This window comes from Salvelinus alpinus, chromosome 18 (assembly GCF_045679555.1).
Source record: "Salvelinus alpinus chromosome 18, SLU_Salpinus.1, whole genome shotgun sequence".
Classification (NCBI taxonomy): Eukaryota; Metazoa; Chordata; class Actinopteri; order Salmoniformes; family Salmonidae; genus Salvelinus; species Salvelinus alpinus.
Window position 1 is genome coordinate 4,443,950 of NC_092103.1, and position 24,038 is coordinate 4,467,987.

Sequence of the window (24,038 nt, forward strand, 5' to 3'; positions counted from 1 at the left end):
CATAATTGAAGAACACATAATGCCAGACATTGTTTTCATGCTTCTCCTATCCCACAGACAGTACGTTGTGTAAAAGTCACGACCCCACCATGCAGCAGTCAGTCATGCAGACGACATGATGCCCCTGGGATGCCATTGCCATTCTGTTTAGTTAGTCTCTGAGAGAGAGATGAACAGCAGAGGAAAAGTGCCCTTGGAGTCTCTGACTCAACATGCTTAGTTGTTGCTGCTTTGGGTGCCCTTTTAATTAGTGGGAATTCATGCTTCAAGTGGAATCAGTGGACTCTAAGATAATTGTAATTAATTAGGAATGTTCATGGTTGTTGTTGTGTTTCAAGCTGGTGAAATGTAGTGTAATAAAAAATGTGAATGTCATAAGTTCATTGTTAATTTGCTTATAGTTATTACATATATAATAGATTTTAAAGTCATGTCTCTAATGAATAAACCCCGCTGTCTCATCATTTCTAAAACTTTGGAAAGACATTACACCAATTCCAATCAAGTTTTTCCTGAGAATTGTATGCCCAGGACAAACAGAATTATATTCCTTATTAAAATCTCCTCCACTGGATCTGACCTAATAAAATCCAAGGGTACAAAATTAATATTGGATGAATTATGTCATACAGTGAGAACGTAGTAGGGCATTTCCTAATCTGATGGTTATCTGTGAGGCAAGATCCCCCTACTCAACTACAATGGGTGTCATTGATCTGTCAGAGAAGCCACATGTATTTTCTCTCAACAGAGAAGATACAAAGATCTCTATCTGAAAGTTGACTATATAGCTTCTAGCAGTCTGGAAGTGGTGCCTAATATTCTCAATGATATTCTTATTGATAGACAGATCATTAAGCATGGTAGATCTTCTGGTTAGTTACACTGTGTGTCTGTCCATCCCTCCTGTTACAATAACACACAATCAAAGGTTATTCATCTCAACCTGTCCATCAACTTGGCACTAGTGACTTATATATTTGATGAGAATGAACAAATTGGAAACAAAATCAGTCATCATCTTTCAGTGCTAGTGTATACGTGTGTGGTTATTTAATGGTGCTATTAACAAGCAACAACAGACACAAGGAGTTATACAATAGAAGGGGAACAAAGGGTATCAGATGAGGATGTATCAGTCAGTCTCTCTCTAGACAAACGTTACACAACCAGGCCTCATTCTCTCCACCACGCAGGAGAAACACATGAGCCCTATTACATCTCATCGAATACCTGTTCTCTTCCTCACTAACATACTTTCTCATCCAGACATTTGTGTACCAGCAGTTGTAAGATCCTAGATTTTCCATAGACACCCCGCACTGGCAAACATTGTTTGAGACTACGTTGTTCCCATAATGTAAACATTGCATCGACATGGCTCTTTGATAGATGTTTCCGATTTCTAAATTTAACCCAGGTTCCAACCACAAATCAACAACAAGGTTTGGTTGATTTCAAATTGAATTCATGTTTTCTGACAACTCAATCAAATATTAATACAAATGTGTTATCTTTTCCCAGTGTGCTGTCCATATATACATTTGTTTAACCAAAGTAAGTATTCTTTCTATTTTACTTCATTTTCGAAATGTTTGCCGTGCTAGAAAAGAGGTTGGAATATTAATTGAGGAGTAATATGAAAGGTCTAAGCTCCCAACTGTGCCATGTAAAACATGACTTGGAGACACCTGCACCCAACTGCTTTTCAGTCGACATCCTATAAAATCCCCCTGAATAGAGGTGACCGCTTTCTAAATCAAGTAAACTTTGTGCAACAAGAGGCAATATATCAAATCTTCAAAACCCTCTACCACTGATGACCGCCATCTGGATTGACCCTGTAATACAAAGGAATAGAAGAGCGAAGCCAAAGTGATCAGAAGCTGAAACACTACAAGATAAATGATTATAGGACCTTACTGGCACCTTATGGGCAAGTTTATTTTACTGTTAAGTGGAAATAGTTAAATAGAAAGAGGAAAGGATAGCGTGGCATTCACTAACATACAATGTGAAGCAAGATAATCACAAGACCAAAGACATACAATCAAACAGGAGACAGCTAGGCAGTCTGTCACAGCAGAGAGTATTTATATGCAGACATCACAACAGTACCTAATAAGAGTTGCATTGCAAAATCATTACATAGTTGCGCTAAATAGCAATTACTGCCACTAAAAAACATATTCTCAATTAGAAATGTAAGAGGATTTAAGATTGAATGGGCCCAGTTGACTACGTGGTTTATGAGGCCACTGGTTTAGATTCTGGTTTGGTGGGACCATTATGAGCACAGCATTGAAAGAGCAGCAGTACGTATGCTTGTTTTTAACCTCTCAGCGAACCAGGTCTCACAAAGCACATTCTGTTCATCCTGTACTAACATGGCATTACTCATTTTTGACACAAAGGCTCTGAGACACCTCTGTAGGAAGGCAGAGAGGAAGTGGCACTTAAAGCCAGTCTCGCATGAATCATTACAGCACATTACATTACATTTGAAGTCTATCAACCAAGGAGGAGTCGTTTTTTCCCACTAGCCAATCCAACATTACTCTTCTCTGAACCCTGTCCCGTTCCAGTGGTCCCTCTGCCACCAGGGACCAGGGCTCAAACACATTCAATAAATACCCATCCTTCTCATCTTCAAGTCTCTTCTACGTGCAAACTTCTCTCCTACCCTCTCCTCTACTAGGTCTCCTTGGCTTGTAGGACGTGTCACTTTCCTAGTGCTCTCAATACATTCCCTTTAAGGGAAACAAAACGACAATTACAAGCTGCTATTCTGTTCTACTCCTAAGATGATGGGTAATTAAGCAATAAGGCCCGAGGGGGTGTGGTATATGGCCAATATACCATGGCTAAGGGCTGTTCTTATGCACGACGCAAAGCGGAGTGCCTGGACACAGCCCTTAGCCGTGGTATATTGGCCATATACCACCAACCCCCGAGGTGTCTTATTGCTATTATAAACTGGTTACCAACGTAATTAGCAGTACAAATAAATGTTTTGTCATACCTTTGGTATACGGTCTGATATACCACAGCTGTCAGCCAATCAGCATTCAGGGTTCAAACCACACAGTTTATAATAGACTATATATACTAGTGCTTCACATCATGTGTATTTGGCTCACTTAAGGGTACAAAGAGTGACAAACAGTAAATGAGATACTATACAGTCATGTTGTCCTCCTTAGGGAAAGGGGAATACCTAGTCAGTTGTCCAACAATGTATTCAACTGAAATGTGTCTTCCACATTTAACACAACCCCTCTGAATCAGAAAGGTGCGGGGGGCTGCCTTAATCGACATCCATGTCTTCGGCGCCCAGGGATGGGAAAAGCTCTCTAGAAACCAGTAAGCTCCGCCAGGTCAAGAGAGCCCAGCTTCTCATCATACCAACCATTTCAATTAGGTTTGAGATACACAAGTGGATATATTGGAATACAAGGGGAGAAATATCTACCAAAGTGTGACTGAGATCAAAGTATCTGGAATAAATGTTTCATAAAATAAATACTTTTTGTGGTGTGTGTCCAATGGAATCCCTCCAACTAATGCATTTGTACAGGAGCTGTTGTCATGGTGATTGTCAGGGATCCAGTAGCTCCATGTAGGGGTTTGGGATTTAGTTCATGATGCCCAATCACATAGCTTATACTGTGATGGGAGGGAGGGTGAACGTAAAGTCTGGTCCAATAAGGTAGGATCCTAGTGGATCACAATAGATCCTTGGAGTATTTCGAGGGGGAGTAGAATCCTGGGCAGGTCCCAGTTAGGAATGGTTAGACTATGGTGTTCCAGGCTTTCTGCCCAGTGGGTGAGGTATCAGAGGACGGTGGACTCGGGAGTCCCTCTCCTCTAGGAGGGGTCGGCCCAGATTAGTGTGCAGGCCATTTTAAGTGGAGTTGTCGGTTGGGGAGATCCAGAGGGTGTGGTCAAGTGGGGGGTCAAAGTTCAAGGTGCTTTCATCATGCCAGGAGTGGTGAGTTGAGTCTGATACAGTTGTCTTGTTGTGAGTGGGGGGGGGGGGCAGATAGAGCTGGAGACCACTACAGTTGTATTATGGTGTCTGTATTCAGATGAAGGTGGAGTCCATGGTGCTGCTGTCATGCGTGCTCCGGGCGCGAGCCTCAAACAGTTGTTTGATCAGAGCAGACTTCTCCTGCTCCAGCTGAGTGATGCGCTCACTCTTATCAGTCACCTCCTGCACCAGGGCGTAGAGAGGGATGGAGGGATGGAGACAGGAGGAGTGGTGGAGGAGGAAATGAGGAGGGGAGACATGGACCAGGGAGAAGAGAGTTTAAACAAGCTTTTATTGTGCATTTAAGGAGTGTACATACAGAGCTTCGATGCAGCAGGTTGAAGAGAAGAGACAGGTAGAGGTTAGACGATCATAGAGGGACAGTGGTGACGGATACATATACAGTATACTGTATATACAGTACATTTAATTGACATCTAACAGTATCTTCAGTTTACCTGGGTGAGAAGGCGGTTCTGGTCCTTAAGTCTCTGAATGGCTTGTGGTGGGGCAGGGGCAGGAGGCTGGGAGCTGGAGGAGATTGCTGTGGGCTGGGTGCCAGAGAATGGGAAAGACTGCTAAGAGGGAGAGAGAGAAATAAATAAATTATTCACCATTATTTACCATGTTTCAGTAAAGACTCCAGTGTTTAGGGTTGACTATACTCTCTGTCTAAAACATAGAACAAACTTTCAACATATAATTGCCACTGAGAGGATTCCAGTAAGAGTTTTCCTCTTACTGGAACTTGAACTTAGAACTTAGAAATTGCACAATTATATGAGACAACCATTCCTCATAGGGCAGTGAGGAGGCTGAGTTACACACAGTCAGGTAATATGCCTTATTTCAAGGTGAATCATCAATATTCACCATTCCAGAGCAGGAAATGAGGTCATTAAGGCAGCGGTTGGCTTCCTGCAGCTTGGGAAGCAGAACATCCATGCGACTTTGATTCTGGGATTCTGTGAAGAAATCCTGGTGGGAGAGAGAAAGAGAAACAGTAAGATCAGACAGTTTCAGATCATTTATATATTATCCATACCTATTGTACTGAATTATACTGTACATGACCTGGGTCATGTTCATTAGGACATATTCATATTTTTTTTACTCCCTTTTCCCCCCACAATTTAGATCTTGTCTCATCGCTGCAACTCCCCAATGGGCTCAGGAGGCAAATGTTGAGGCGTGAATCCTCTGAAACTTGACCCGCTAAACCACAATTCATAACACCCGCACGCTTAACCCGGAAGCCAGCCACACCAATGTGTCAGAGGAAACACCGTCCAACTGACGACCGAGGTCAGCCTGCAGGCGCCCGGCCCGCCACAAGAAGTCGCTAGAGCACGATGAGCCAAGTAAAGCCCCCCCCGGCTAAACCCTCCCCTAACCCGGACAACGCTGGGCCAATTGTGCGTCATCCTATGGGACTCCCGATCACGGCCGGTTGTGATACAACCTGGGATGGAACCCGGGTCTGTAGTGACGCCTCTAGCACTGTGATGTAGTGCATTAGACCGCTGTGCCACTTCGGAGGCCCTCGGGACATTTTCATTTTTAAAATGAAAATGGACAAGTCCAGGAGGTAGTCACTCCCTGTTTCAGTTTGTTTTCTTCTGTTTGCTGCCTAATGAACAGTCCTTACCGTGCAGTGGTTGCTCTGGCCCACGTGTCTCTGTCTCTCTGTGACATTGTGGATCTGGGTCTGGTACCACTCTCTAGCCCGCTCCACCACGTCCAGACCAGCCAGCAGAGAGTCCTTCTCCTGTTCCAACTCCTTCATCTGCTTCAGCTGGAGCAAGAGGGAGTCAACATCTATCTCACTATGGTCATCAATTTGGGTCACTAACCTGAAGTCATTTGGCGACTCTGTATGCTTGCTGCTTGCTCCTCAAGCTTATACTCATACTGAGTCCCAAAAAAGGGGTCCCTAATTTACAATCATCTCAGGGTAAATGTTGTGTATTAGCTAAGCTTGCATGTCACATTTATGATGGTCAAAAAGCTACATCTCTACATGTTGTCCTGAGACAATGGCCCAGGGCCAATTGTGCCAGAATTGTACCCCAACCTCAAAAGGAAGAGCAATATTCATTGGAGCAATCAGCCCGGCGCCATAGCAACCGTGGATAGACCTAAGAATGGGTAAACAGTAGCCACTCCAACAGGCCGTCCTGTCCCAGTGGCAGGCAGACAGCATTGAGTTCTGCTGACCATCTTATCCTCCAGTGCCACAGCACAGCACAGGCCCCATTCTTGGCATTCAGCCACCTGATGTGTCATCCATTCTCTCTATACACTATCACTGTTGGGAAAACCATGTCTGTACAAAGGCCTATTTTCCAATGACATAAACCAACCAGTATTGTCAAAGTGTGCTGATACTGTTGTTGTTATCTGATCTGGACTATAACCAGCCAGGATAAACCTCTTGTGGCATCACTGCATACTAAACACATTTCCCCTTTCAGGTCTGGCCCTGCTGGGTTGAATGGGACCTGCAAACAGAGGACAGAGGAGAGGAGAAAGAGAGATGAAAGAGAGAGAGAGCAGAGAAAGACAGAGAGGGGTGGGGGGTTTGTGGCTGGAATTAAGCGTGACCCAGTGTCAGGCTGTGTGTTTGTGTGGTGGGCCACAGGCAGGGCAGCTCTGTAGAGAGAGGGGGAAGGTGCAAGGGGAATGATAGAAAAGTTAGAGAGGGGAGAGGGGGTACATGTCCCAGCTGGCTGACAAGGCTAACATCACCAGTATTAAAATGACAAAGCATACAACACCAACAATGGCATGACACTGATGATGTTGTCTTATCTAAAATCACAAAGTACAATATCATGTTTATTTTGAATTTTTTATTTAACCTATATTTAACTAGGCAAGTCAGTTTTGAACAAATTCTTATTTACTATGACGGCCTACCAGGGAAGAGTGGGTTAACTGCCTTATTCAAGGACAGAACGACAGATTTTTACCTTGTCAGTTCGGGGATTCAATCCAGCAACCTTTTGGGTACTGACCCAACGCTCTAACTACTAGGCTACCTGCCGCCCCAGAGTTTCCTGCAGTTATATGTTCTGGTGCCACTCAGGCAGTTAAATGATTGATTGGGGACCTCTATGTAGTTGAATGTGATTGCTTTTATTAAATATGTTTATTTTAATTGTGTGCTGAATTATATTGTTTCATTCACATATATATGTATGTTTTATTATTATGTTTTTATTGGAATGTATACAGGGCTCTCTTGTAAAATATATGTTTAATCTCAATGTGACTCCCTGTTTAAATAAAGGTTAAAAAAATAAAACTCAGCAGATTGTTCCACAAAAATCTGTGGAGACTGAAAGGATCTCTAGTGTTATCCATTCCTGAGAATGGGTTTGGTAACTTATGATTCTAAACTTAATTAATGAAGTTACATATAAAGGGAGTTTCTGGAAGATTGCTTTGTAAATAAATTAACAAGTATGCAGCTCTCTTCTTACAGACAGAGGTCCATCCCACATTTTTATACAGACTACAATGATGAGTCCTAAAATTGTCCCCTGTGATAAAACGGATTGCGGGGGTTGCCACATGCATATAAACAATATCACCAAAATCCAATACAGGTAGAAGCGTTGTCTGAACAATCTTTCTCCTATTTTCAATACTGAGGCTTGATTTATTTCTATATAATGTGCATGCGGCTAGTCTACACAGCAGCTCCAAACAGTACAAACTAACATACAACTGCTAGGGCTAAAGCAACAACATGACAACTAGGGGTTTACAGGTTATCAACAAGACACAACCTGATACAAACCCACACTAACACTGTCTATTGGCACTGTTCACTAGCTTCAACAACTCATTAACCACAGACACACAACAGAACTGTCAAACATTCAGCTAGTTGACAACTTGTTATCTCTCTCTGACTCTGCTCATAACTCCATAGTTAAATATTGACACAGCTTGACACACATCTGGAGCGGGTAGTAGACATATATACATGGAAACTCCTCAATGGCCAAACAAGACTTTCCTCCAGTCTAAATATCCTTCCTTCTCTTCCTCTCTCCTGTAATGGTTCTCACTCACCCAAAGGAAAAAGTGCAGCGCCTTGCTGCTGTACAGACTGCTGCTGAGAGGGATGAAGACAGTGGTGTAGGCTGCCCAAACGGCTGTCCAGGCTGGGCCGGGTGGACCAAGCGAGTCCCCTGCTTCCAGGCCCCTGGGTCCGACCCGGCTCATTACCATGTGGACAGGCAATCAGAGGGGGGAGAAGGGGGGAGGGGGAGCAGCTCCCTCTACAACTCAACACAGAGAAAGAGTGGAAGGAGAGAGAAAAAGACAGAGAGAGGGAGAGAGAGAGTAGGGCTCAGAGAAATGAGAGGCTGGGGGATAGAGAAAGAGAGAGAGAGAGAGAGAGAGAGAGAGAGAGAGAGAGAGAGGAATAGAGATAGAGAGAGAGAGAGAGAGAGAGAGAGAGAGAGAGAGAGAGAGAGAGAGAGAGAGAGAGAGAGAGAGAGAGAGAGAGAGAGAGAGAGAGAGAGAGAGAGAGAGAGAGGAGGCATGGGGGGGGCAGGAGATTGGGAGGGCAACAGTAGAAGAGGGGTTGGACTGAGAAAAAAAGGGGAGGGAAGTAGGGAGAGGGGTGGAATGGTGGGTGTTGGCCAACAGAAACAAAGTGCCAGAGAGCAGTAGAAGTCTGCACAGAGCAGAAAGGCCTGTTTATCCATGGAACTGTTCCCAGCTCCACCCTCTAGATAAAATTACCCCTAACATGAGCACCATCACTGAACATCACTAGCGGTGAGAACATGGTTGTTTGACTGCCTCTCTTAAATCTGTGCATATGCAACAGTGTGTGTGTGTGTGTGTGTGTGTGTGTGTGTGTGTGTGTGTGTGTGTGTGTGTGTGTGTGTGTGTGTGTGTGTGTGTGTGTGTGTGTGTGTGTGTGTACGTACCATTCCGTAACCCACTCCATTGGTGATGGTGTGGCGTCTCTGCTCATCCCGGCTCCGCCCATGGCGTCTGGAGGCAGTGAATCCCGTGGCTGATTCACTCTGGGACCTCGGCAAACCAGCCTCCACAATACCTGGACCAGAGAGAGGGCAGGAAGGGGTGGTCACCAACTGACTTCCAGATCTTGTCTGGAACACAGGTATCAACTGTCTGGTTAGTACATTGTACAGTGAGCTCCAAAACTATAGGGACAGTGAAAATGTTGTTGTTTTGGCTCTGTACTCCAGCACTTTGGATACAATGACTATGAGGTTAAAGTGCAGACTGTCCACTTTAATTTGATGGTATTTTCATCCATATTGGGTGAAATGTTTAGACATTACAACACTTTTTGTACATAATCCCCCCATTTTAGGGGACAAAAAGTATTGAGACAAATGCATTTATATGTGTATTAAAGTAGTAAAAAGTTAAACATTTAGTTTCATATTCATAGCACACAATGACTACATCAAGCTTGTGACTCTGGTCTTTTTGGGGGGGGGGGGGAGCTTTTTGGGGGGGAGCTTTAATATTGCGGATAGATTGTTGCTTCCATCAATGTAATTGTCTGCATCATTTCCAATCTCCCATATATATACAGTGGGGAGAACAAGTATTTGATACACTGCCGATTTTGCAGGTTTTCCTACTTACAAAGCATGTAGAGGTCTGTAATTTTTATCATAGGTACACTTCAACTGTGAGAGACGGAATCTAAAACAAAAATCCAGGAAATCACATTGTATGATTTTTAAGTAATTAATTTGCATTTTATTGCATGACATAAGTATTTGATCACCTACCAACCAGTAAGAATTCCGGCTCTCACAGACCTGTTAGTTTTTCTTTAAGAAGCCCTCCTGTTCTCCACTCATTACCTGTATTAACTGCACCTGTTTGAACTCGTTACCTGTATAAAAGACACCTGTCCACACACTCAATCAAACAGACTCCAACCTCTCCACAATGGCCAAGACCAGAGAGCTGTGTAAGGACATCAGGGATAAAATTGTAGACCTGCACAAGGCTGGGATGGGCTACAGGACAATAGGCAAGCAGTTTGGTGAGAAGGCAACAACTGTTGGCGCAATTATTAGAAAATGTTCAAGATGACGGTCAATTACCCTCGGTCTGGGGCTCCATGCAAGATCTCAAATCGTGGGGCATCAATGATCATGAGGAAGGTGAGGGATCAGCCCAGAACTACACGGCAGGACCTGGTCAATGACCTGAAGAGAGCTGGGACCACAGTCTCAAAGAAAACCATTAGTAACACACTACGCCGTCATGGATTAAAATCCTGCAGCGCACGCAAGGTCCCCCTGCTCAAGCCAGTGCACGTCCAGGCCCGTCTGAAGTTTGCCAATGACCATCTGGATGATCCAGAGGAGGAATGGGAGAAGGTCATGTGGTCTGATGAGACAAAAATAGAGCTTTTTGGTCTAAACTCCACTCACCCTGTTTGGAGGAAGAAGGATGAGTACAACCCCAAGAACACCGTCCCAACCATGAAGCATGGAGGTGGAAACATCATTCTTTGGGGATGCTTTTCTGCAAAGGGGACAGGACGACTGCACCGTATTGAGGTGAAGATGGATGGGTCCATGTATCGCGAGATCTTGGCCAACAACCTCCTTCCCTCAGTAAGAGCATTGAAGATGGGTCGTGGCTGGGTCTTCCAGCATGACAACGACCCGAAACACACAGCCAGGGCAACTAAGGAGTGGCTCCGTAAGAAGCATCTCAAGGTCCTGGAGTGGCCTAGCCAGTCTCCAGACCTGAACCCAATAGAAAATCTTTGGAGGGAGCTGAAAGTCCGTATTGCCCAGCGACAGCCCCGAAACCTGAAGGATTTGGAGAAGGTCTGTATGGAGGAGTGGGCCAAAATCCCTGCTGCAGTGTGTGCAAACCTGGTCAAGAACTACAGGAAACGTATGATCTCTGTAATTGCAAACAAAGGTTTCTGTACCAAATATTAAGTTCTGCTTTTCTGATGTATCAAATACTTATGTCAAGCAATAAAATGCAAATTAATTACTTAAAAATCATACAATGTGATTTTCTGGATTTTTGTTTTAGATTCCGTCTCTCACAGTTGAAGTGTACCTATGATAAAAATTACAGACCTCTACATGCTTTGTAAGTAGGAAAACCTCCAAAATCGGCAGTGTATCAAATACTTGTTCTCCCTACTGTACATACATATACATACAGTTGAAGTCGGAAGTTTACATACACTTAGGTTGGAGTCATTAAAACTCGTTTTTCAACCACTCCACAAATTTCTTGTTAACAAACTTTAGTTATGGCATGTCAGTTAGGACATCTACTTTGTGCATGACACAAGTAATTTTTCCTACAATTGTTTACAGACAGATTATTTCACTTATTACTCACTGTATCACAATTCCAGTGGGCCAGAAGTTTACATACACTAAGTTGACTGTGCCTTTAAACAGCTTGGAAAATTCCAGAAAATTATTTAATGGCTCAAGCTTCTGATAGGCTAATTGACATAATTTGAGTCAATTGGAGGAGTACCTGTTGATGTATTTCAAGGCCTACCTTCAAACTCAGTGCCTCTTTGTTTGACATCATGGGAAAATCAAAATAAATCAGCCAAGACCTCAGAAAATAAATTGTAGACCTCCACAAGTCTGGTTCATCACTGGGCCTGAAGGTACCGCATACATCTGTACAAACAATAGTACGCAAGTATAAACACCATGGGACCATGCAGCCGTCATGCCGCTCAGGTAGGAAACACGTTCTGTCTCCTAGAGATGAATGTACTTTGGTGCAAAAAGCGCAGATCAATCCCAGAACAACAGCAAAGGACCTTGTGAAGCTGCTGGAGGAAACGGGTACAAAAATATCTATATCCACAGTAAAACGAGTCCTATATCGACATAACCTGAAAGGCCGCTCAGCAAGGAAGAAGCCACTGCTCCAAAACCGCCATAAAAAAGCCAGACTACGGTTTGCAACTGCACATGGGGACAAAGATTGTACTTTTTGGAGAAATGTCCTCTGGTCTGATGAAACAAAAATAGAACTGTTTGGCCATAATAACCATCATTATGTTTGGAGGGAAAATGGGGAGGCAGCATCATGTTGTGGGGGTGCTTTGCTGCAGGAGGGACTGGTGAACATCACAAAATAGATAGCATCATCAGGAGGTAGGAAAATTATGTGGATATATTGAAGCAACATCTGAAGACATCAGTCAGGAAGTTAAAGCTTGGTCACAAATGGGTCTTCCAAATGGACAATGACCCCAAGCATACTTCCAAAGTTGTGGCAAAATGCCTTAAGGACAACAAAGTCAAGGTATTGAAGTGGCCATCACAAAGCCCTGACCTCAATCCTATAGAAAATTTGTGGGCAGAACTGAAAAAACGTGTGCGAGCAAGGAGGCCTACAAACCTGACTCAGTTACACCAGCTCTGTCAGGAGGAATGGGCCAAAATTCACCCAACTTATTGTAGGAAGCTTGTGGAAGGCTACCCGAAATATTTGACCCAAGTTAAACAATTTAAAGGCTACGCTACCAAATACTAATTGAGTGCATGTAAACTTCTGACCCACTGGGAATGTGATGAAAGAAATAAAAGCTGAAATAAATCATTCTCTCAACTATTATTCTGACATTTCACATTCTTAAAATAAAGTGGTGATCCTAACTGACCTAAGACAGGGAATTCTTGCTAGGATTAGATGTCAGGAATTGTGAAAAACTGAGTTTACATGTATTTGGCTAAGGTGTATGTAAACTTCCGATTTCACTTTTGTTTTTGAATATACCTTCCTTTATTATTTCCCAAACCCTACCACCCCTCCCCCAATTGGAGTAAACTAATAAACAATAACACTTAGGCTTCTACTTCCAGCTTATACATACTATACACATTCTACAGACACAATCTATTTTACAATAGTTATATTTTGTTTGTTTTTAGTCCTAGTCCTCTATTTCTGATGTCCATCCAGTTTGATTTCTATTTGCCATATATTTGTAACTGTGCTATTTCACAAAAGTTCTGAACCTATATACAATTTACAGACCCCGTATGTTTTACATTTGTTATCTTGTTGTTAATAGTCCTACCCTTCAGCTCCATTCAACCCCTCCCAGCTATCTCTTAACACCATCAATATTGGATTTCTATTTTACATACATTTTTCAACTGTGCTGTGATGTTTCACAAAAGTACTGAACCTTTCTATTCTCATAGTTTCTACAGATTGTAAATTAAAGATAAACATTTTTGCTAAAATAATTATTATTTTAATGATCCATTGACTATGAGTTTTCAAATCACCCAGTATTGCTATCTGCAGCGTTAGCTGTAGGTAAATGTTGCAATTCTTCAGCCATTCCTGGACCTGTGACCAAAAACAAGCTACATATGGACAGTACCAAAATAAATGATCTAATGACTCTGCCACAGCAAAATCTGCAGAGCTGGGAAGATTGTATCCCCCATATATATATAACATTCTATTGGTTGCAAGAATTTTGTATAATAATTTAAATAGAAAAATTCTACGTTTTGAATCCGGCGTCGTTTTGCATGTCAATTCATAAACCATGTGCCATGGAATCGGTACTGTCACGCCCTGACCTTAGTTATCTATGTTTTCTGTATTATTTTGGTTAGGTCAGGGTGTGACGAGGGTGGGTATGCATGTTTTTGTATTGTCTAGGGTTTTTGTATGTCTAGGGGTGTTTGTAAGTCTAGGGGTGTTTGTAAGTCTAGGCATATTGTAGGTCTATGGTGGCTTGAATTGGTTCCCAATCAGAGGCAGCTGTTTATCGTTGTCTCTGATTGGGGATCCTATTTAAGTTGCCATTTTCCCTTTTGGTTTCGTGGGTTCTTGTCTATGTTTCAGCACTCGTTTGGTATAGCTTCACGGTCGTTTTTGTTACTTTGTTACTTTGTTACTTTGTTACTTTGTTACTTTGTTACTTTGTTACTTTGTTACTTTGTTCAGTGTTCTTCCTTCATTAAAAGAAGAATGTATTCATAACACGCTGCGCCTTGGTCTCCTCAATACAACGAACATGACAGAAGAACCCACCACAAAAGGACCAAGCAGCGTGGCCAGGAGGAGAAGGGATCCTGGGCACGGGAGAGAAGGGAGTTTAGGACATAGTGGACATGGGAGGAGATCATGGCAGGCGACAAAAGCCTGCCATGGAAACAGTTACGGCAGAGACGGGAGCACAAGAGGCAACCCCCCCCAACAAATTGGGGGAGGCACACGGGTTGGCGAGCGGGGCGAGAGGAGTTGGTCACGGTTCCAGTGCCATGTTTTCCGGTTTTACGCACCGTGCCTTCAGTGCAAGCCTTCAGTGCAAAGTCACAGCCCGGTGCGTGCAGTACATGCTCTCCGTACCTGCCGCGTAAAGAGGGGTATCCAGCCAGGAAGGGTGGTGCCGGCTCAGCGCTCCTGGTCTCCAGTGCGCCTCCTCGGACAGGGATATCCTGCCCAGTGCGTCCTGTGTCTGCGCCTCGAACGTCCCGGGTTAAAGTGGTGATTCAGCCAGGAGGGTTTGTGCTAGCTCTAAGCTCCAGACCTCCAGTGTGCTTTCACAGGCCAGTGCGTCCTGTGCTGGTGCCCCGCACTTGCTGGATTGAAGTGGGTATCCAGCCAGGACGGGTTGTACCTGCTCCACGAACCAGGCCTCCAGTGTGTCTCTCCAGCCCGGTGAGTCCTGTGCCTGCTCCACGCACCAGGCCTGCAGTGTGTCTCCCCAGTTCAGAGCCTCCAGCGACGGTCCCCAGTCCGGAGCCTCCAGCGACAGTCCCCAGTCCGGGGCATGCAGCGACGGTCCCCAGTCCGGGGCCTGCAGCGACGGTCCCCAGTCCGGAGCCTCCGGCGATGATCGGTGGTCTGGTTCCTCTGGCGATGATCTGCGGCCCGGTTCCTCCAGTGAAGGTCTATGCACCAGGGCTGCCACCAAAGCGGAGGGATCTGCGGGCGGAGTGTGGTCTACGTCCCGCACCGGAGCCGCCGCCGTAAGGGATGCCCACCCGGACCCTCCCCTTTAGAGTCAGGTTTTGCGGCCGGAGTCCGCACCTTTGGGGGGAGTACTGTCACGCCCTAGAGAGGTTTTTATTCTCTATTTTGGTTAGGCCAGGGTGTGACTAGGGTGGGAATTCTAGTTTCTTTATTTCTATGTTTTCTATTTCTTTGTTTTTGGCCGAGTGTGGTTCCCAATCAGAGGCAGCTGTCTATCGTTGTCTCTGATTGGGAATCATACTTAGGCAGTCCTTTTTCTCTCTTTCATTTGTGGGTTCTTAATTTTGCACTGGTTGTTATTTTGCCCTGCAGAACGTCACGTTCGTATTTTGTTTAGTTGTTGTCGGTGTTCAGTTAATAAATAAATAGAATGAACACGTACCACGCTGCGCTTATGTCCACTTCTTCCCATGACGATCGTGACAGGTACATCGAAAATCTGTTCCCAACTATTTTGCAATTTATATGGCACAGCTGCCAATTTTTTGTTCCTTAAATGAAACTGGTATATATTTTTATTTATCACAGTTTTCTTTAACCAATTTTGGTCTTTAACGCAGGGCCGACAGACAAGTTCCTTACTTTTCCCCCCTTCTACCTGCCTCCTCCATTTTTTGTGGTAATGCTGCAACTAGTTGGTTGTAATTTTGGATAGAACATATGTCTATGGAAATGTTGCTTGTTTTGTTTGTGTTTCAGATTATTTTGTGCCCAATAGAAATTAATGGTAAATGTATTGTGCCATTTTGGATTCACTTTTATTGTAAATAAGAATAGAATATGTTTCTAAACACTTCTACATTCATGTGGATGCTACCATAATTACGGATAATCCTGAATGAATCATGAATAATGATGAGTGACAAAGTTACAGATGCACAAATATCATACCCCTCCAAATAATTCTAACCTCCCCTGTTATTGTAATGGTGAGAGGTTAGCATGTCTTGGGGGTATGATACTTGTGCATCTAACTTTCTCACTCGTCATTATTCACGATTCATTCAAATTACAGCTGACAGTCTGCACTTTAACTTCATAGTCACTGTATCATTTCAAACCCAAAGTGCGGGAGTACAGAGCCAAAACAACAAGAAAAATGTGTCACTGTCCCAATACTGTTGGAACTCTGTATATGCTTCTGGGTACCCATCACATCAAATGAAAACATAACCATTTGCTGTAAGGAATAACATCATCTTTAGGTACATGTTAGTGTTTGGCTATCTTTGCTCTTATATAATGTTAGTATCAAATACATAGAGCTAGGTGGGCATGAAAGCCAGAGACGAGAGAAGTTCTGACCCACTCTGTTGTGTTCAGTGGATGAAGGTTTTTATCTACGGTGGCAAGAACAAGTATGTGAACCCTTTGGATATACCTGGATTTCTGCATAAATTGGTCATAGAATTTGATCTGATCTTCATCTAGGTCACAACAATAGACAAACACAGTCTGCTTAAACTAATAACACACAAACAATTATACGTTTTCATGTCTTTACTGAACACACCATGTAAACATTCACAATGCAGGGTGGAAAAAGTATGTGAACCCTTGGATTTAATAACTGGTTGACCCTCTTTTGGCAGCAATAACCTTAACCAAATGTTTTCTGTAGTTTCGGATCAGACCTGCAGAACGGTCAGGAGGAATTTTGGACCATTCCAATTTACAAAACTGTTTCAGTTCAGCAATATTCTTGGGATGTCTGGCGTGAACCACTCTCTTGAGGTCTTGCCACAGCATCTCAATCAGGTTGAGGTCAGGACTCTGACTGGGCCACTCCAGGAGGCGTATTTTCTTCTGTTGAAGCCATTCTGTTGTTGATTTACGTCTGTGTTTTGGGTCGTTGTCCTGTTGCATCACCCAACTTCTGTTGAGCTTCAATTGGCGGACAGATAGCCTAACATTCTCCTTCAAAATGTAATGGCGCCAGAAAGGATGGCTACCGTTTCATGGGCTCTTAACCAACCATACTATTTTGTTTGTTTTTTCAAATTTTTTGTAACTTATTTTGTACATAATGTTGCTGCTACCATCTTTTATGACTGAAAAGAGCCTCTGGAAATCAGAACAGCGATTACTCACCTTGAACTGGACGAAGAATTTCTCTTTAATGAGTCGGATGAGAGGGATTTACTCTATGCATATTTGTAAACAAAAGCTGGTGCACGATATCTAAGCAAGTCTCAAGGTTTTGCTCGCCTGTGGTAGTGTGGTCTACGGCTTGTCATGAGATACTCTATCTACCTAGAAAGTTTCATCTGTATTTTTCGTAGCTTTCTACATACCACCACAGACCGATGCTGGCACTAAGACCCTACTCAATGAGCTGTATACCGCCATAAGCAAACAGGAAAATGCTCATCCAGAGGCGGCGCTCCTAGCGGATTAATACAGGGAAACTTAAATCTGTTTTACCTCATTTCTATCAGCATGTTAAATGTGCAACCAGAGGGGAAAAACACTATAAACCACATTTACTCCACACACAGAGACGTGTACAAAGCTCTCCCTCGCCCTCCATTTGGCAAATCTGACCATAATTCTATCCTCCTAATTGCTGCTTACAAGAAAAAATGAATGCAGGAAGCATCAGTGACTCGGTCAATAAAAAAGTGGTCAGATGAAGCAGATGCAAAGATACAGGACTGTTTTCCTAGCACAGACTGGAATTTGTTCCGGGATTATTCTGATGGCATTGAGGAGTACACCACATCAGTCACTGGTTTCATCTATAAGTGCATCGATGACAACGTCCCTACAGTGACCATACATACCCCAACCAGAAGCCATGGATTACAGGCAACATTCGCACTGAGCAAAAGGGTAAAGCTGCCACTTTCAAGGAGCGGGACTCTAACCCGGAAGCTTATAAGAAATCCTGCTATGCCCTCCGACGAACCATCAAACAGGCAAAGCTTCAACACAGGACTAAGATTGAATCGTACTACACCGCCTCCGACACTCATCGGATGTGGCAGGGCTTGCAAACCATTACAGACTACAAAGGGAAGCACAGCTGAGAGCTGCCCAGTGACACGAGCCTACCAGACGAGCTAAATAACTTCTATGCTCGCTTCGAGGCAAGTAACACTGAAACATGCATGAGAGCATCAGCTGTTCCGGATGACTGTGTGATCACGCTCGCCGCAGCTGATGTGAGTAAGACCTTTAAAGAGGTCAACATTCACAAGGCCGCAGGGCCAGACGGATCACCAGGACGTGTACACTGAGCATGCGATGACCAACTGGCAAGTGTCTTCACTGACATTTTCAACCTCTCCCTGTCTGAGTCTGTAATACCAACATGTTTCAAGCAGACCACCATAGTCCCTGTGTCCAAAAACACTAAGGTAACCTGCCTATATGACTACCGACCCGTAGCACACACGTCTGTAGCCATGAAGTGCTTTGAAAGGCTGGTCATGGCTCACATCAACACCATTATCCCAGAAACCCTAGACCCACTCCAATTTGGATACCGCCGCAACCGATCCACAGATGATGTAATCTCTATTGCACTCCACACTGCCCTTTCACACCAGGACAAAAGGAACATCTATGTGAGAATGATATTCATTGACTACAGCTCAGCGTTCAACACCATAGTGCCCTCAAAGCTCATCACTAAGCTAAGGACCCTGGGACTAAACACCTCCCTCTGCAACTGGATCCTGGACTTCCTGCATGCTCAGTCCCCTCCTGTACTCTCTGTTCACTCATGACGGCATGGCTAGGCACAACTCCAACACCATCATTAAGTTTCTCGATGACATAACAGTGGTTGGCCTGATCACCAACAGCGACGAGACAGCCTATATGGAGGAGGTCAGAAATCTGGCAGTGTGGTGCCAGGACAACAACCTCTCCCTCAATGTGATCAAGAATAAGGAGATGATTGTGGACTACAGGAAAAGGAGGACATAGCACGCCCCCCATTCTCATCGAAGGGGCTGTAGTGGAGCAGGTTGAGAGCTTGAAGTTCCTTGGTGTCCACATCACCAACAAACTAACATGGCCCAAGCACACCAAGACAGGGCAAGACAAAACCTATTCCCCCTCAGGAGACTGTAAAGATTTGGCATGGGTCCTCAGATCCTCAAAAGGTTCTACAGCTGCACCATCGAGAGCATCCTGACTGGTTGCATCACCGCCTGGTATGGCAACTGTTCAGCCTCCGACCGCAAGGCACTACAGAGGGTAGTGCGTACGGCCCAGTACATCACTGGGGCCAAGCTTCCTGCCATCCAGGACCTCTATATTAGGCGGTGTCAGAGGAAGGACCAACATTTTTTCAAAGACTCCAGCCACCCTAGTCATAGACTGTTCTCTATGCTACCGCACGGCATGCGGTACCGGAGTGCCAAGTCTAGGTCCAAGAAGCTCCTAAACAGCTTCAACCCCCAAACCATAAGACTCCTGAACATCCAATCAAATGGCTACCCAGACCATTTGCACCCCCCCCCCTCTTTTATGCTGCTGCTACTCTCTGTTATTATCTATGCATAAGTCACTTTAATAACTCTACGCACATATATATATTATGTCAATTACCTCGACTAACCGGTGCCCCCGCACATTGACTCTATACCGGTGCCCCCTGTATATAGCCTCGCTATTGTTATTTTACTGCTGCTCCTCAATTATTTTCTACTTCTTAAAACTGTATTGATGATTAAGGGCTAAGGGCTTGTGAGAAAGCATTTTACTGTAACGTCTACACCTGTTGTATTCGGCGCATGTGACAAATACAATTACATTTTAGTTGATTAGAAATGTCTTGATAAACTTGGGAATTCATTTTTCCGTCAATGATGGCAAGCTGTCAAGGCCCTAAGGCAGCAAAGCAGCCCCAAACCATGATGCTCCCTCCACCATACTTCACAGTTGGGATGAGGTGTTGATGTTGGTGTGCTGTGCCTTTTTTTCCCACACATAGTGTTGTGTTCCTTCCAAACAACTCAACTTTCATCTGTCCACAAAATATTCTGCCGTAGTGCTGTGGAACATCCAGGTGCACTTCTGCAAACTTCAGACGTGCAGCAATGTTTTTTTTTTGGACAGCAGTGGCTTCTTCCGTGGTGTCCTCCCATGAACACCATTCTTGTTTAGTGTTTTACGTATCGTAGACTCGCCAACAGAGATGTTAGCATGTTCCAGAGACTTCTGTAAGTCTTTAGCTGACACCCAAGAATGCTTCTTAACCTCATTGAGCATTCTGCGCTGTACTCTGCAGTCATCTTTGCAGGACGGCCACTACTAGGGAGAGTAGCAACAGTGCTGAACTTTCTCCATTTCTATACAATTTGTCTTAACGTGGACTGATGAACATCAAGGCTTTTAGAGATACCTTTGTAACCTTTTCCAGCTTTATGTACTTCTACACCTGCATTGCTTGCTGTTTGGGGTTTTAGGCTGGGTTTCTGTACAGCACTTTGAGATATCAGTTGATGTAAGAAGGGCTTTATAAATAAATTGTATTTGATTATGCAAGTCAACAATTCTTAATCTTAGGTCTTCTGAGATCTCTTTTGTTCGAAGCATGGTTCACATCAGGCAAATTTGAGTTTGAATAGCAAACTCAAATTTTGATGGTTTTTTGGGCTAAGGCAGCTCTAACCACCATCTCCAACCTCGTCTCATTGATTGGACTCCAGGTTAGCTGACTCCTGACTCCAATTAGATTTTGGAGAAGTCATTAGCCTAGGGGTTCACATACCTTTTCCACCCTACACTGTGAATGTTTAAATTATGTATTCAATATAGACAAGAAAAATACAATCATTTGTGTGTTATTAGTTTAAGCACACTATGTTTGTCTATTGTTGTGACTTAGATGAAGATCAGATCAAATTTGATGACCAATTTATGCAGAAATCTAGGTAATTCCAAAGGGTTCACATACTTTTTCTTGCCACTGTATGATAGAACTGAACTGTGTCTCCCAGCCTAGAATCACCAGAGATAACATCAGACTAACACATTATCACCACAAACCCACCCCAAATCTTGTGAGTGTGTGTGTGTGTGTCTCACTGACAACGATGAGACAGTCTATAGTGAGGAGGTCAGAGACAGGATAACAACCTCTCCCTCAACGTGATCAAGACAAAGGAGATGATCGTGGACTACAGGTAAAGGAGGACTGAGCACGCCCCTATTCTCATCAACGGGGCTGTAGTGGAGCAGGTTGAGAGCTTCAAGTTCCTTGGTGTCCACATCACCAACGAACTATCATGGTCCAAACACACCAAGACAGTCGTGAAGAGGGCACGACAACTCCTATTCCCCCTCAAGAGACTGAAAAGATTTGGCATGGGTCCTCAGATCCTCAAAAAGTTCTACAGCTGCACCATTGAGAGCATCCTGACTGGTTGCATCACCAACTGGTATGGCAACTGCTCGGCCTCCGACCGCAAGGCACTACAGAGGGTAGTGCGTACGGCCCAGTACATCACTGGGGCCAAGCTTTCTGCCATCCAGGAACTCTATACCAGGCAGTGTTAGAGAAACCCCATTAAAATTTGCCAAAGTCTCCAGCAAGCGGTACCGGATCGCCAAGTCTAGGTCCAAAAGGCTTCTTAACAGCTTCTACCCCCTAAGACTCCTGAACAGCTAATCAAATGGCTACCCGGACTATTTGCATTGTCGTCCCATATTTGCATTACGCTGCTGCTACTCTCTGTTTAATATCTATGCATAGTTACTTTACCTCTACCTACATGTACATATTACCTCAATTACCTCGATTAACCTGTGCCACCGCTCATTGACTCTGTACCGGTACCCCTGTATATAGCCCCGCTACTGATATTTTATTGTTGCTCTTTAATTATTTGTTATTTTTCTTCTTTTTATTTATTTTTTACTTCAGTTTATTTTAGTAAATACTTTCTTAACATTTATTTTTCTTAACTGCATTGTTGTTTAAGGGCTTGTAAATAAGCATTTCACTGTAAGGTCTACACCTATTGTATTCGGCACATGTGACAAATACAATTTGATTTGATTTTGTGTGAGAGACATCCTGCAGTGCCTATGGTGGCCACACGAGGATGCTAACCTCCCTGCTAACCAATATCAACTGAGAGATGAGGTTTCACTCTGGTTGTATTGAATGTGGACAAATTACAAGCCTGAGGGGGGAGATGAGAAGAAAATGCAAGTTCAGGTGATAGTAGATAACAGAGCAGAACAAACATGATACTCTTCCATGTTGTATCATGACTCCCAGAAATCCTGTTAATCAGTAACTGGATATAATTCCTTGAGGGCAGAAGTATGTGGGGTTCAGAGTGGCCAAATATGTTAGGGGAAATATGTAAAGCCCCTAGTTTAGTGTTTCTAGATAGTCTTCAAGTTGGACTCTGGCACCCAAAGAGGATATTGTTTACCGGTGTATGTAAGCCTCATTTGCACACCTTATAACAGCATTGCTGATTGAAATGGTTTCCCCTGTCGATGTGCCATTTCCCATTTGGTCTAAACACATAAACACAACAGGTACATGTACTGTTTTCCATTCCAGCAGCAAGAAATTGTGATGAAAACTATTTTGATTGTACAGCAGAGGAGAGGTTAGGTTGAGGGAGCATGTGAGAAAGAGCCAGTCAGTGAGAGAGAGTATAGAGAAGAGAAAGAGCGAGACAGTGAGAGAGACAGCAAGAAAGATAGTTAGTTAGTATTGAAATCATCATATCAGGGTCAGAATCTGCCCAACAGAGCATGAATGCTGCTCAGCTGAAGATAAGATGGTGACCCACGGGGGAACCTGTAGGCTTATTCGATCACACTCAACTGATCTAGACTCAGCTCATTTTATTTGCACTCATTATAGAGTCTCTTTAACGCTTGGATAGAAGGCTAACAATAGTTTTACAAATACTGTAGCATTGTCTATTATTAACTCAGTGTTGATGGAAATATTGACATTATCACATATGGCACTGACTATGCCTGTGCTACATTTCTAACTCTGTTGTGCTGTGAATGAATAACATTCCAGGCAGTTGAGGGATGTCTTTATAGCAGTTTCTATTGCTCCATCCATCCACAGGTGATGTCATGTTGTCTTGAGCTGTAACGGCTGACAAAGAATGTCCCTCCTGTACTCTGCGCCTCCCCTGTTGTGTGTGTGTGTGTGTGTGTGTGTGTGTGTGTGTGTGTGTGTGTGTGTGTGTGTGTGTGTGTGTGTGTGTGTGTGTGTGTGTGTGTGTGTGTGTGTGTGTCTGGCTCCAGAGCCAGTTTTTCCTGAGGTGAGTTGTTCCTCACACCTCACAGCTAATCTGCAGTCAGACGGGTCAGGAAGGCAAGCTCTGACAGGCTCTCTCTCTCTCTCTCTCTGTCCAACCTCTTCCACACAGCCTCCTCCGCCTGTCTGGCTGCCTACAGCTCACTGCTCAGATACACAGAGATAGAACAGCAGGATCTGCAGTCATGAAAAATGTTACATCTTTCCTAATGTTTAGAGCATCGTATAGCATGGATGTCATTTCACCCACACAGTGATGCTGTCCAGAAGCTGCCTTTAAAAGTGTGTGAATTATTTTCCAGTGCTCCAGAGGAGTGATAATTGTTATTATGCCTTTAATTCAGCATAACCTTGGCAGGACACTAAAGCATTGGGGTCAGTAGCTCTGTAAACCATAGCCCACAATCCAGCACCAGCCGCTGGCCCATTACCCTGCTCCAATACCACATCAGCCTCTTCACTGAGTACCACAGGGGCAGCCGTGACCTCTATCCATGGTTTTGGACATCCCCCAAGAAGAGACTGCATCCCAAATAGTGCACTATGTAGAGAATAGGGTGCCAGAGAGAGAGGGAGTGCAGGGTAATGGCCGCTTCTTCAGGGGTGGGCAGGATTTCACAGCTGCCATGCCTCAATTACCCTGCGTGTGGTAATCTGCGCTAATCCAGCGGGTTTGCTGGGGGAGTTAACATCACCATTCACCACACTTTCCAATCCCATGTACAGGCTCCT

General features: G+C 44.0%; 1 protein-coding gene across 2 annotated transcripts in view; it reads right to left on the minus strand.

The window, feature by feature from the left end:
* Positions 1-1,017: 1,017 nt before the first annotated feature.
* The window catches only part of LOC139543548 (suppressor APC domain-containing protein 2-like), a 28,975-nt gene continuing 5,954 nt past the window's right edge, over positions 1,018-24,038 (minus strand). Inside the window, exons 2-6 of one of the 2 annotated variants that reach the window (XM_071349735.1) lie at positions 8,983-9,113; positions 5,679-5,825; positions 4,904-5,008; positions 4,489-4,605; positions 1,018-4,213 (exon numbers count right to left, since the gene is read on the minus strand). In XM_071349735.1, coding sequence (XP_071205836.1) covers positions 4,085-4,213; positions 4,489-4,605; positions 4,904-5,008; positions 5,679-5,825; positions 8,983-9,113 — 629 coding nt within the window. In that variant the 3' untranslated portion in view covers positions 1,018-4,084. Of the gene's footprint in view, positions 4,214-4,488; positions 4,609-4,903; positions 5,009-5,678; positions 5,826-8,982; positions 9,114-24,038 lie in introns of both variants that reach the window. The other variant, XM_071349734.1, reaches the window with a different exon arrangement.